The sequence below is a fragment of the Capra hircus genome, chromosome 15 (genome assembly GCF_001704415.2).
Source record: "Capra hircus breed San Clemente chromosome 15, ASM170441v1, whole genome shotgun sequence".
In the NCBI taxonomy this organism is placed as follows: Eukaryota; Metazoa; Chordata; class Mammalia; order Artiodactyla; family Bovidae; genus Capra; species Capra hircus.
Window position 1 is genome coordinate 8,994,943 of NC_030822.1, and position 15,636 is coordinate 9,010,578.

The 15,636-nt window shown below is 43.0% G+C and overlaps 1 protein-coding gene across 5 annotated transcripts in view; it reads right to left on the reverse strand.

Annotated features, from left to right (window-relative positions):
- ALKBH3 (alkB homolog 3, alpha-ketoglutaratedependent dioxygenase) overlaps window positions 1–15,636 on the reverse strand; it is a 44,642-nt gene that overhangs the window by 10,138 nt on the left and 18,868 nt on the right. For all 5 annotated transcript variants that reach the window (XM_005690132.3, XM_018059220.1, XM_018059221.1 and 2 more), the window contains one exon: window positions 10,083–10,292. In XM_005690132.3, coding sequence (XP_005690189.1) covers window positions 10,083–10,292 — 210 coding nt within the window. The remainder of the gene's footprint in view (window positions 1–10,082; window positions 10,293–15,636) is intronic.

The window sequence follows — 15,636 nt, forward strand, 5'->3', positions numbered from 1 at the left end:
CATGTGGAACAAGTGCCTTAACACAGGGCCTGAGCCACCTCACCTGTGCGATGGAAATGCCAGCAGCATGGACTTCATGATTCCTGGAGGCCGCATGGAAAGCACTGAGAACAGAGCCCGGCACAGACTCCGTACTATGCACCCGTCCTATGCTATTTATCACTATCCCTCTACGGTCGTTGCTGTTGTTATCCTGACAGTTCCCAGATGACACCTCTAGCACAGGCCTATCATCTGAAGCCCTGACGCCACAGCCAATTTGGAAGTCTCAAGCATCTTGAACCTAGCATGTAGAAGAAGGATCTCTTGATTCCTCCATAATCCTCCCTAAACAAGAGCAAAATAAAATGCAAACCCCCTGCTCCTCCTCCACCTGAGTAAACAGCACCTCCATCTACCAACTGCTTGAGCCAGAAACCTGGTCCACCCTCAAAACTACGCCTCAAGCTCATCTACTGTGCTCCTGCTCACTGGCACCATCTGAGTGCAAGTCAGCAGCCTCCCAGGAAAACACTGGGACAACCTTCTAGTCTCCTGTTCTCGCCTCTCCCTGAATTATCCTTCCACAGCAGCCATAGTGCTCTTTTTAAAATATGAACCAGAGCATGTCACAACCTCCTTTGTTCCCATTGCTCTTGGAGTGAAATATAAATTCAGAGCCCTAACTGCAAGCCGTAATTATGTTTCTCCATTGAATCGACTGTTCTCTAGCTCCCGTGACATCTAGGAGGGCAGGGCCCGTGTCTGCCACGTTTATGGCTATTTCCCCAGAGTTGAGCACCGTGCCCGACACATAGTGCGTGCTCAATTAATATCTGTGAGCAGGAGAAAAGAGAGGAAAGAACAAATAGAGAAAATAAGCTATTCCTAAAAATATCTGGCGTCTGGTTATCAGACAGAACTGAGGGAGAAAAGATTAGAATTACGGATATCAGAGTGGAAAAAGGCATTTTAGTATTTTAGGCATGTGGTAAAGAGAGCCTGAAATGAAGCCACTATTAGAAGAATGAGTTTTTCAGACCTTTCAAGACAGAATTAAGAAGCTATGGAACTAAAACAACTGAAATGAGAGAATGGGGAAGAACTGAGAATAGTTTACGATTAAACCTGACCAACAGAGTAGTGACACCATGAACATAATGGCACTTACGAGCAGGTAGCATTGTGGAGTTTTCTGAGAGAACAGCAGTAAGTCTACAATTTCAGGTCAGAAATCATGTGCTATTGTAAGTAGAAACGTCTCATGACAAAGTGATGATGACTAAGAACAAAGTGATGACTAGACTGAGATAAAAGTCAAAGCTGGAACTGAGATTCACAAGTTGCTCCACCAAAGAAGAAATGGTTGAAGCCACAACAACAAATGAAATCCATTTATGTATTCAATCAAAATACACACACACACACACACACACACACACACACACACACAGCTAAACGCTGGGGATGTAACGATAAAGGAGGCAGAAATGGACCTTGCCCACATGGCGTTTCCAATCTGCTCCTGGTTCATAATTTCCCTAAAAGCCATATAGACAAAGATGACAGAATCAAAGACAATTCTGAATATCCATATTTAAAGGGGTTGCATGTAAAGGGGAAAAAAAAAAAACAAAAACATCAAAGGAGGCAGAAACGTAGCAGTGAGAAAAGTGTGAGAATAGCTAAGATAATACAGCATTTCAGAAGCCAGTAGGAACAAGAAAGGGCAGCTAACAGACGGCTGAGTTTCAGGGAGAGAGATGCTGGATGCTGGTGACCAACATTACAAGGAAGAAGACAATGACGACCAAGGAAAGGCCAGACTACTTGCTCTTCAGGACAATGGTATCACTGCACCAGCGGCATGGTGAAATGGAGCTAGAGAGCAGCCGTTCCAAAAGTGAGTTAAGCTGTAGGAAAGGGAACCTGCAGGTGCAGACAACTGATCCCAGAATCTGCGCTTCAAAAATCAAGACAAAAACCAAGATGTTGGAGCATCTGCAGAATCAAGCAAAGGGTTTTCACAAGATGGTAACAGACAGAATAGGAATTTCCCTTGCTCTCTGGTCCAAGAATCCATAGTAGAGCTGCTTGACAAGTATAGTTAAGGCTTTACCGCAGATTAAAATGATATTTGAAAACTAAATGCCAGCATGTGCCACAGCTGCTTAGACTGCTGGAGCCAAGTGTCCCTTCGCTGGCCCTGCTTCCTGAGCTAGGACTATGCCAAAATGTCTCCTCTCCTCTCTTTCAGTCATTTCTTTCCAGCTTGTGTTCCCAATCAAACTACGGTGTGGCCTTGCCCTTGAGAACCTGGCTGGCTTCTAGACAGCTTTATGGATCATCAAAGTTTGCAGCTATATTTGGACCATAAAGTTGTTTCTACAGCGCCAATATAAGAACACAGCTGGACCTGTTGTTCATAGTGGTAATATATTTTTTAAATTTGACATAAACAAAACATATTAGTTATGGAAATTATGGAAAAAAAATAAAGCTAGGAACCCACAAAGTCATCTCCACAGTTAGTCTGCTGACTCAAACCAAACACTTTCAGAGACGGCATCTTCAACATGATCTGAAAAACATTACTTTAAAAAAAGAAGCAGCTGGTTTTGAAATAAGATCTGATAAAGTAGGAAACTAGATGGGATAGCATAGACTTTTTTTAGGCCTCACCATGCAGCATGTAGGATCTTAGTTCCCTGACCAGGGATTGAACCTGTGCCCACGGCAGTGGGAACACAAGAGTCTTAACCACTGGACTACCAGGGAAATCCTTGGGAAAGCATAGATTTAAAGTGATTTGAGGTTATCTGTTCAAAACAGTTTTGAACTCACTTGCCACACACAAATATTTGGGCTTTTATCAAACTCTTTTCCTGATTTTTGACGTGGATTTGGCAGGGAAGGTTCTAGTGAGGTGAGGGAGAACACTACGCATGAGGGCCCGGCACGTGCAGCCAGCCAGCCCAGCCCAGGCACACCCAGTGATCCTAGAAGGCAAACGCAGTTCACACGGCAACACCTGCCACCAGTGTTTGTTGCTGGTCTAGTGTTGGGGGTAGGAGGGCTGAAAAGTTACTGAATTAAGCAGAAACAAGGTTGGCTTTACCTTTACTGTTACAGCCACTCTAGCTATACTAAATGTGCATTTAAAACCAGAAGATTTAATGTAATGAAGATGCTGTTCTTGGTGATTTAATATTTCCAAGAAATGCAACTTAAAGGAACTGCTATTTTGAAAGAGCTTTTACTCAAGACTGCAGCACCAGAAATAAATGCTCTCCTTCCTCGAAGAGCGTACAGGACAAATTCCACGAAGCCTGACTGACATCCAGCTGACCCCAGTCACCAGGAAAAGTGCAGGGTTCTCCAGTCATCCATTACATCAGAACACTTATTCCCAAACCATCCCGAGACGTAACCTGATTAAACACAATCCCCCACAACCACCCCTGGCCCTGCCACTGTGTCTGCTGGAATTCTCATGTAAGGATGAGCAAACGCCCCCAGATCCTCAACCTCATGTGCTCTGAAGGTTCCCTCTACCTCCTTGTCCTAATCAAAACCTAGGTCTCTCCAGAAGACTCCAAATTCTCAGAAACTCTCTCTCCTGTGGAAGATGATCATGTCTTTCACATTGTTAGAGTGAGGGGATACTCCTCATTAACACTTTCAGACCACTATTCCCAGCCATGTCTTAAAAATGCTTGCTCCTTTGAGCTCATGTCACTGAAGCTGTCCACCTCTCCTTCTCTGCCTTGGTCCCAGGAGGTATAACAATCTCTTAATTGGTCTCCTGGCTCCCACTCTTGCTCTTGTCTAGTCTGAGCTCCACGCAGTAGTAACTGACCTTGTAAAATTTCAATCAAATCGTGTCTCTCTTCCGCCTAACACATTTCAGTGGCTTCCTGATGTACTTAAAACCCACTCCTTCCTGAGGATCCTGTCCTTGTGGGATCTGGCCCCGCCCACCCCTTCCATCTCATCACCTGCTCCTCTCTGCACTTGCTCACTCTGCTCCTCTGTTGGGCCTCCTTCTCCTTCCTCAAACTCACTAAGCTCTTTTCTGCCTCAGCTAAGCAGTCATCCACCAGGAAAATGTGGCTTGTGAAAGAAAATCACCAGAAGGCTCAGGAATAGTTTTTCAGAGTATGGCAAAGTGGAGGGGGGAAAAAACTACCATTAAGGCAAGGTTTTAAAAAAAGTTTCCAAGCAGACCTCATACCTAGTCAGGTCACACACAAATCTGACACAAATCACTTTGGAAAATGCTGTTCTCCCAAGATTAAAAGTGCTATCAGTGGCAATACAAAACCAGGAGGTTCTTTGCAAAAACTAGTTATTCCCAGTGGCAGTTAGGACACAGATTCTAGCCTGAGACAGCCCCCAAAGAAGCAAATGACGATCCCAACTCCCCAAAGAGCTCGTCTATAGAGAACTGAGATCCTACCAGGACTACTTATCTTTATCCATTTACACGTGCACCAGTTTATCTCCCCACTCACTCACTCACACTCTCCAAAACACTGCATGACCCTAAAGACAGGAGCTCAAAAACTCAATCACCATTCCTGATCCACAGGCACTTGACCCTCCCAAGTCTCCCCCACACCCCCTCAATGAATGCCATTCACAGGGTGAGGCAACCCTGGAGGTTAGCCTCACTGCCATTCATTTTCTTTTTCAGTTTCCACATCTGAAAAGTCCCTGTAGCATCCACCACTTATAACAGCTTAAAAATTCCCTGATCACGGCAACAACTTTCGTAGTGCCTTTCATGGGAAAACTTTCCTATTACTCCCATAAAGTTGCTACCAATTATCGTCCCCATTTACAAAAATGGAATGAGTATAAATGAGGCAGATAAGTGCTTTTTACAGGCATCAGTAACAGAAACAGGAAACGAAACCTGATATTTTAAATTTCATTAGGGACTGTATTAAAAAGATGATGGTTATCAACAGTTCCTTTCGAGTAGTTCTTGTAATTTCTCAGAACAGATGCAGTAATCAGAAGATGGACTAAGAAGTATGGATGCCTGGAAGAGCAGCAATGGGCGTGGTGGCTGGGGCCGCAGCACGGGTCCACCCCCGGAAGGCGACACAGTCTAGTTTACCCGATTTTCAAATTTAGGCTAGTCAGCTTATATTATTTTGGATTCTAATATCCTCAATTCTTCTAGAGCCCTGGAAAAAATATTGATATTTATGATTTAAATGACCTTTTTATATCCCATTCTTCCCAGTAGTGTGTAAACAGGGAGGTACTAGGAGCTAGAATGCACTGGTAACTCTCAACCTCTCCCATCACAAGTGGTCGTACAAACATCTCTTTTGGTATTATGAACAGAGTTCTCATTCTTCAGAAGGTGCTAGAGAAAGGAATGGTTGGAAAATTTCCCAACTTGCCTCAACTCAATCATCTTGAGGTAGATAGAAGCCCCTCACATTTTTAGGATTCAGCTGATAAAGGATAGTGTTTATGCATGGGTGATTTTCTAGAAAACAAGGCTTTTGGCATCTAAACCTCCAGTGCATCACAAACTTCCTATTATCTAATACTCACCCCCCTCCCCAACTCAGCCATCATTGTTTCTATGGTAACAGACAGAGAAATAGCAGCCTGCCAAATGGCTTTTGTAGTTCCTTTTCCAGCCTGTTTTTCAGTATAGAATTAAAGCTATACTGGGAAAAGAACCAGACTAATCTTTATAACAGGGACATGACATAGCCTGAAAAGTACAACTGGGTTTGGGACACAAACATAGAAAAGCTTTAATGAGCCCACCTTGGGAGAATAAAAGAGCTTCTTGGTTTCTTAAAAAAAAAATGTCTACAGAGGTATAGTTGGTAAGCTTTACTTTTGTCTTAAGATAGTATATTCTGATGTTGGCCCCGGAAGATAGACACAATACTGTTCACTCAGGTTTAACTGAATTAACAAAAGAAGGGATGGGTGAATGAAGGAAAGGCTACCATGTCTCCAGGTAGCTTATTATCATTAAAGGAAGTGGAAATTGACTATAAAATCAAAACAAATGAGCAGAAGTTGACAGACTTGGACAGGGAGATGAGGATCAAGGATTGGCATCTTGGAGGAGTGAATGTTTAATCCTAAGGATGATGCATGTGCAAAGCTGCCTGAGCCAACTGCATGAATCAGAGGGACACTGATGCTTAGGGAAACAAAGATCTCCTTACCATCTCAGCACAGCGAGAAATTGTTAGGAATGCAATGTGTGGAACTGGGGCAGCTTTCAGAAGATCAGCAGCTACAGAGAACTACTTAAGGTGCCAGACTGCAAAACAAACAGCTGCTGCAGGGGTGGGGGAGTTGAATGTTAAAAAAAAAAAAGGCTAATTCCCTTTGAAAGTGGCCCCGAACAGATGCTTTTCTGTCTCAAATCTGCATACTGGAATCAAATACAGGAAATCTCATGATTCCTTTATGTCAGCTTTAGATGAGAAACTTTGATTCAAGTCAAACAGGTATTAACTTCTTCTCTGATAGGTTAAAACTAACTGGATTTTGAAAAAGATGCCCTCCCACGATCTCTAGCACACTCCAAATGTCTTGTTGACAGACATGAAAATTACAGTCTTTAGTGGCATAGCGAGACAGGTTCCTAGGAGCTACAGAAAGTCAGACTCCTACAATTCCACACAGAAGACTAACTTGAATTACACTTTTTATTTTATGCTTTTAGCTTGAGTTATATGAATCATGAGTCATGTTCTCAAAGCTATCACCATAGTTAAGGAAGAAAAGGAGACAGATTTGCAATAACCATTCTCCTTCCAATCCTTCAGAAAAGGAATCATTATTCTAAGATAAAGATGATGTGCCCTAAGATACATTCCCAAAGATGTCAACTCAGCGAAAGGCTTCTATAGCTCAAGTTTAGCCAGATTTGTGAAGCCCAAGATGTTTTAAATCTGTTAAAGAAACTTGAAGAAATTTTTCCAAAAGTTTAAACCTGGGTTTTGTTTATCCAAGAATGGAGTTTATAGGTTCTTGGGGAGGCGGTGGGGGGGGGGGAGGGGAAGTAGTTTTAACACTGTATTTACTAATGCATGATTATAATTTCAAGTATATTAACCTTCAATTTCCCCATCTTAAACAAAAGTCAGAATTGAAGGAATATACAACTGCATCAAATTCAATCACAGTTAAGACTATCCCAGAAGCAAAAACTTATTAATCAGTCACCTGACATACTGACACATTTGTATTTCTTCCCATATCTGTTTCCTCAGCCAACTTTGTTTCAAGATCTCAGACAAATTTTCTTACTTATCAGATAGGTATTTTCATCAAATCAGCTACTACAGTTATAGTGCAAATTCCCCTGCTATCGGCAGACAATCACAGGGACTTAACCACATTTTCAGTGCTTCACGGCCTGTGCTTTCACTCCTGTTCATCAAAATAGACTCTAAGAAGCCTTGAGAAGACAAAGGTTCAGTAAGTATGGTCAGTGTCCCTCTTAGAGATTTTGTTCCAAATGGTTGCCCTCAGACACAATGCTATGTGGCAGTTACATTTTCTATCCACCCATTAACCTATAACATAACTGAACTATATTTCCAAGAAATAATTCTTTATCACCATGAATATGTTCTCATATAAGAAAATGACCTTCAGCTGTCTAGAGGGGAAAAGGAATAGAGGTATTCTGGGCACCAGAACACTGTTAATGCTTCAGGTCAGTTTAGTCGCTCAGTCGTGTCTGACTCTTTGCAACCCCGTGGACTGCAGCACGCCAGGCTTCCCTGTCCATCACCAACTCCCAGAGGTTGCTCAAACTCATGTCCATTGAGTCAGTGATGCCATCCAACCATCTCATCCTCTGTCGTCCCCTTCTCCTCCGCCTTCAATCTTTCCCAGCATCAGGGTCTTTTCAAATGAGTCAGCTCTTCGAATCAGGTGGCCAAAGTATTGGAGTTTCAGCTTCAACATCAGTCCTTCCAATGACTAATGCTTAATAGTTGGAAATTGCTTGTACAGTAAAACTAATTATCCTACAAAGCATGCTTCGGGAATTCTTAACCTTAAAATCTGGAAATAGCCCAAAAAATGTTTTTGAAAAAGGGTGATGGTGGTGGTGGTGAATGTACATGTAGAGAAAAACGGGAACTGAATACTTAAGTGCTTGGCAACAAAGAAAGTCACTGCAAAGAAGCAGAGACTCGGCTTACACCAAAGATTATCCTGGATCCACCAGAGTTTGCTGTCCACTCAGAGAGCTGGAAGGATAACCCTGGAAGGGAGACAGAGCACTAACAGGGGCCAGATCATCAGCTCCAGGAGGGGAAGGATGACTTCATCTCATTTACTCATGGCTATAATCCCAGCTCCCAAGACCAGGCCTGGCAAAAGGGTGGTGTTCCGTATGTCTGGATTGGGGGTCTGAACTTTAAAATAAGACACCTGGTGTTTCTCTGCCATTCACACAACAGAAGACTTACGAAGGGCAGGATGAACTCCTCACGTGTGAACGTAGGATTTAACCAAGTGGAAGCCTGCATATAAAAGCTAACTATGCCTGAAAGGAACATGGCAAAGGCTGGGGAGCTTGCTTCTTAGGCGGTTTTCCCTGGTACACTGGGACAGTGAGGCTAGTCAGAGTGCCCAGGGAGCAAGTTTACTCAGGAAGTCACTGGCAACTGACAACTACCCCCAATCCCCACCAACACAGACCAAAGCTTCTGTGTAAACAGAAGCAAATACAACCCTGTCGATGGAAGATATGCCAAGGAAAGGTGCTTAATGGAGTAAGTGCAAAACAACACAATATGCTTCAAAATACCATGTTTGGAAACCCAAATACATGTCAGGAAAACAGCCCAAGAAGTATATCTGATGAAGAACAGACACAAGCACTGACTGCCTGATAATTATGTGGTCTGGATTAGGTCATACTCAAAACACAGCCCTGTAGGCCGTCCACACTGACTGTGTCTGGTTTAACGTTATAAGCTAAATGATTGGGAGCCTTGGTTTAAAAACAACACCCACATGCAAATCCTGGAAATAAGATAATTTGGTAGAGCTTTGCTCTTTTCTTAGAGTTCCTACTATCTTTCTATCTGCTTCAGTCCTAAAGTTCTACACTTCTTGATTTTAAAAAAACAACAACACAAAGAGCCCTCATACCCCTCCAATGTATTAAAATATAGGCAAGAGCGGGGCTGGACAGCTCAAGTTATTCTACAGTTTAGTCACTGCTTGTCTAGTCACCTGGCTGGAACTTCCTCTCTGAAAGAGGTAATGTTCATCTGGATTTTAGGAACTGGCTAAGAAGGAATGGGGATGCGTGTGGTTCAGTTCAGTTCAGTTCAGTCGCTCAGTCGTGTCCAACTCTTTGCGACCCCATGAACCGCAGCACGCCAGGCCTCCCTGTCTATCACCAACTCCCAGAGTCCTCCCAAACCCATGTCCATTGAGTCGGTGATGCCATCCAATCATCTCATCCTCTGCTGTCTCCTTCTCCACCTGCCCTCAATCTTTCCCAGCATCAGGGTCTTTTCCAATGAGTCAGCTCTTCGCATCAGATGGCCAAAGTATTGGAGTTTCAGCTTCAACATCAGTCCTTCCAATGAACACCCAGGACTGATCTCCTTTAGGATGGACTGCGGTACTTCTCTTCAAAGAGGACAGGCAACACTGCCATGAAGAACACTTACTTAAAATAAAAGCTCCTGAGGAAGGGCATCTTCCCTGAGCCTCCTTCCTTTCCCTTCTTGCCCCTACTCACTTGAGCTCTGCCATCCAGTTACTTGAGTAATGAATAATGTCTGTCTACCCCCATTTCCATGAGGATGGGGACCGTGTCTGTCCTTTCCACCAATGGAAATAAGCCTCTGACACCTGGCACATGGCAGGCAATTTCTGTTGCAGAAAGGAATGAACGGCCTCTTTGGAAGTCAAAAGTAATCCACAGGATGTAAGCCATCAGCTGAAAACATTTCATCAACCAGACACATACTCCAATCCCCTAAATCTGAAAATAGGAGCCTTTTAGGAGCCCAGCTCTTTTTTCACCGATTATTAGATAGCGGGAGGAACATAAGATAAATAAAGGGACTACTCACTGGCGGGGGCTTCTTTCTCATCTCAAACATGCGTGTGGCACCAAAGCTGAGTGAAGCAATGATGGGGCACCTGCCCAGTGAAGGCTCGTCATCGCTGTGCCAGTCCACACTGTCCTTCTCATTTCGGTAAAGATTGCAAAGCAAGGAGTTGAAGGTGTGGCCAGTGTTCTCTTCAATGTGGCTCTTCAGCGTGAGCAGCACAGGATGCCACTGCAATCAACAGGTGAAGAGAAGGGGCAGAGACAGTTCACAGGAGATACACAGTGGCAGTCACAGGGAAAAACAGGGAGCGCAGCATTAGTCACACTATAAACAGGGGCTTGGGGTAAGCAAACCATCTGAAACATAATAAGCATCAGGCCAGAAGAGAAGTCGCATTCTCTCCCGTTATGTCTATTCGGAAGCAAGCTGACCTCTGCAATTTTATTAAGGTGCTAAATTTGGTGTAGCAATGTCATGAAGACCAGGCCTATCCTCCCATCTCATCCTTTCCATGTTAAATATATGACCCTCCAGAGAAGTAACTGTTGGTACACTCTGGGAGGTCGCATCAGTAAGGCATGGAGGTGGCATGTGGAGCGGGAAGCCTGCTTTGTCACCACAGCTGATGGGCCATCAGGAGTAGGCAGATAAAGACTGAAGTCTGAGGGTGAAACAGCTCTCCTTCGGGGTGGCCCTCTGTTCCACTCCTGTGCTGTGCTTAGTCACTCAGCTGTGTCTGACTCTTTGTGACCCCATGGACTTTAGCCTGCCAGGCTCCTCTGTCCATGGGGATTTCTCCAGGCAAGAATACTGGAGTGGGTTGCCATGCCCTCTTCCAGGGGATCTTCCTGACCCAGGGATCAAACCCAGGTCTCCCGCATTGCAGGCAGTTTCTTTACCATCTGAGCCACCAGGATTCCATTCCCACTTTATCACAAGTGGCAAAATTGCTCTTTGAAAAGGATATTTAATATTTCTAGAGTGGCACACTTCCTAAGACCAGAACCCAGAGGGGAAAAACATGCTACAGAATGGAGTCATGAAATGGCTGTGAACTACAAAAGATTTAAACAGTCCACAGCCCTGCCTCCTGAGCACCGAGTTCACACCTGTAGTTTATATTCAGAACTCACCATCTCGCCATACATGCTTTAGGAAACTATGACCCTTGACCTTAGGTTGTACTAGGGAGCTACAATCAGTGTAGCTCTTATGGTTCTGGTTAGAATTCTGTACGTCTTGCCTTCCAAGAAACCTCAAGTGCTTTACAGAAGCTTCCTGTAGGACAGGGCTTCTCACACCACTACCAAAGATGACTGAGGAGGGAACTCCTTGGCAGTCCAGAGGTTAGGACTCAGCACATTCACTACTGCGGGCCTGGGTTCAACCCTTGGTTGGGGAACTAAGATGCTGCAAGCTACACAGCACAGCCAAAAAAACTTACTGAGGACCCCAAAGAACTTCTATGTGTTTGAGTTATAGCTATGATAGCTACCATATTAAAAATTAAAACTAAAAATATTTTAACTTTTGCTTAATTCATTTAAAAAATAACAACCCCATTACATGCTAACCCAAGTAGTATTTTATGAAAATTAGCTTTTTTCCAATACAAAAAAATTAGTGAGACGAGTAGCACTGTTTTGCAAATCTCTTCAATGTCTGATTTAACAGAAGAGAGTTGGGTCTAATATCTGCTTCTGCATTCAATCTGTTTAAATGTTTTTGTTGACACATACAAAGAAAACTGCCTTCACAAAGACATGTAGTTCGAAAAAGGAAGAAAAAACCTTTTCAAATAACCGTAGATATTCTTTCCTATTAAACCAAAGCTCAACTGTACTGATTTCTTAAAGGTTAGAGGCAATGTGGAATCTGAAACTATATCAACGCACTTTTTATATTATTACATCTAAATCTATTGGTCCAACTTGCACTTTGAATGGATCTTGTAATCTTGCATGATTCTATAACATCAAGCACTGGTCATTTGGAAAATACTGGCTCACTGAGTTATGCAGACCCTCTTACTACTGACATGTTTCATTATACACCATTAAAAAATCATCTCCATTAAGATTACCACTGATTTCTTCAGAAAAAGCTAAGTAATGGGAAGAGGTCAGGTTCAAGGTGAAGGATATGAGTTTTTCCAGAATTCCTAACATTTCCTTGAAACCTCAACTTTTATCAGTATCAAACTTTTACTAAATCCTGTCCATTGTTTTCCTAGAAGTGACACTTCATTCACTTATGAGAAAATGTCTGCTGAATACTCAAGTCTGAATAGCGTGTGTGCCAGTTGCTCTTCCAAGTAAAATGGTCCAGGATAAAAGTAGCTAGTTCAGCTTCTACCTTAAGCAATCACACACAACCGTCATAAATCATTTATAGCAGAAATGCCTTATGCATACTTTCCATTTCATGAAACAATTTTAAAAGATCAAGATTGAATAAAATAATGCTTATCACTTCATCAAAGGACACCCTTGAATGAAACCATCTTTTTTTTTTTTAAACTGGAAGGGTACGTGGTAAAGAAAACAATGATTACTAGTACAGTTCGGTGGCAATGCCTTGATTCATACTAAGGCGCCAGCAATTTTACTCACCATTGTTTTTGTATAGTGCAAACTCAACACAGTGAAAAATGTCACCTAGTCTTAGTAATCTCATAAAAATAATTCTGACCCTGTGGATTCCCAAAAAGAATTTCGTGGACCCCCTCCAGGGACCCACAGATTCTGCTTTAAGGACTGCCACTCTAGGGTTTCCCTGGTGGCTCAGTGGTCAAGAATCTGCCTGCCAATGTAGGGGACGTGGGTTCAACCCCTGGTCCGGGATGATCCCACAGGCTGCAGAACAACTAGGCCCATGTGCCACAAGCCACTGAGCCTGTGCTCTAAAGCCCAGGAGCCGCAACTACTGAGCCCACCTCCCCAACTACTGCAGCCCATGCACCCAAGAGCTGAGCTCCGCAACAAGAGACGCCGCCACGGTGAGAAGCCTGTGCATCGCAACCAGAGAGAGGCCCCCACTCTCTGTAACTAGAGGAGAGCCTGTGCAGCAACAAAGGCCCAGCACAACCAAAAATAAATAAATATTTAAAATTATTAAAAAAAAAACAAAATAACTGCCACTTCAGAGAGCCCTTTCAGAGTTCATGTTCTGTTTGGATGTGAAGAAATGTATGTTCAGCAAAGGAAAGCATAATATCATTCTTAGGTACATACCATGACTATTATCAGGTAAAACTTCCAGGGAGCATATGTGGGAATCAGCTTCACGGTCTCAAGGAAGTCATGCTAAAAGCTGGCATTCCGTGTTACGGATAGTGGCATTACACTCTCAGCAGAGGACTTTATTTATTTCACTGAAGTAACACTGGTTTGTAACATCATATTTCTGCCATGCACATGCATGCGTGCTCAGTCGCTCAGCAGTGTCCGACTCTGCGACCCTAAGGACTGTAGCCCGCCAGGCCCCTCTGTCCATGGGATTCTCTAGGCAAGAACCCTGGAGTGGGTGGCCATGTCCTTCTCCAGCCATACAGCACGTTCACCTTCACCAAACATTCAGTTTCCACCCGTCACCACACAGTTGACCTCCCTCCTCTGTTGTGCCCTCCACTCTGTCCCCTCCCCTTTGGGAACCACTACTGTGCTCCTTGTACCTACATGTTTGGTTTGTTCATTTATATTATTTTTATATTCCATACATTAATAAAATCATACAGAATCCGTCCCTCTCCACCTGACTTATTTAACATAATGTCCTCAAGGTCTGTCCATGGTCTCACAAAAGGTAAGATTTCACCTTTTTTTGAAATGGCTGAGTAGTAGTCCATTTATAAATATAAGAGAGTTGGACCATGAGGAAGGTTGAGCACCAAAGAATTGATGCTTTCGAACTGTGGTGCTGGAGAAGACTCTGGAAAAGTCCCTTGGACTGCAAGGAGATCAAACCAGTCCATCCTAAAGGAAATCAGCCCTGAATATTCATTGAAAGGACTGATGCTAAAGCTGAAGCTCCAATATTTTGGCCACCTGATTCGAAGAGCCAACTCACTGGAAAAGACCCTGATGCTGGGAAAGAATGAAGGCAAAAGGAGAAGAGGATGGTAGGGGACGAGGTGGTTAGATAGCATCACCAACTCAATGGATATGAACTTGAGCAAACTCCGGGAGACAGTGGAGGATAGGGAAGCCTGGCGTGCTGCAGTCCATGGGACTGCATAGAGTTGGACATGATTTAGCGACTGAACAACATATATATAGACAGACACACTCCCCCGACATCTTTATCCGTTCACCCGTTGATGGGCGCTTAGGTTGTTTCCATATCTTAGTTATTATAAATTATGCTGTGATGAACACAGGGGTACACATATATTTTCAAATTAGTGTCTGCATATTCTGTGGATAAATAACCAGAAGTGGGATAGCTGGATCATACGGTATCTCTATTTTTAATTTTTTGAGAAATTTCCATAATGGCTGTACCAATTAAATTCCCATCAACAGGGTATGAGAGCTCTCTTTTTTCCATATCCTCACCAGCACTTGTTATTTCTTGCCTTTTTGATAATAGCCTTTCTAGCAGGTATGGGGTGATGATATCTTACTATGGTTTTGATTTGCATTTCCCTAATTAGTGATGCTGAGCATCTTATCATGTGCCTGTTGTCCATTTGTCCTGGAGAAGGAAATGGCAACCCACTCCAGTAGTCTTGCCTGGAGAATCCCATGGACAGAGAAGTCTGGCAGGCTACAGTCTACGGGATCACAAAAGTCAGACACGACTTAGCAACTAAACCACCAACACCACCACCATTATCCACTTGTATGTCTTCTTTGGAAAAATATCTATTCAGCTCCTCTAAGGCAGAGGATTTAAACAAATGAACTGCAATAACAACAAACAAAACTTAGATCATTAAATAAATGTTATTAAACTAACCTACGTTCAAGAGTGAAATTCCATAATAATGTTATCAAGCTGTACTTCCTATTTATTTTATGGCTTTAAGCTATCTTTAATAGCTTTAAAGCTTATCTTTATATATCTTTACATATATCCTGTATGCGAGTCAAGGAGTAACACTTAGAACCTTTCATGGAACAACTGACTGGTTTGAAATTGGGAAAGGAGTACGACAAGGCTGTATATTGTCACTGTTTATTTAACTTATATGCAGAGTACATTATGTGAAATGCCAGGCTGGATGAAGCTCAAGCTGGAATCAAGATCGCTGGGAGAAATATCAACAACCCCAGATATGTAGATGATAACTTTCTAATGGCAGAAAATGAAGAGGAACTAAAGAGCCTCTTTGAAAGTGAAAGAGGAGAGTGAAAAAGCTGGCTTGAAACTCAACATTCAGATAACTAAGATCATGGCAGCTGGTCCCATCACTTCATGGCAAATAGAAGAAGAAAAAGTGGAAGCAGTGACAGATTTTCTCTTCTTGGACGCCAAAATCACTAGATGATAACTGCAGCCCTGAAATTAGAAGACACTTGCTTCTTGGAAGGAAGGCTATGACAAACCTAGACAGCATATCAACTTTGCT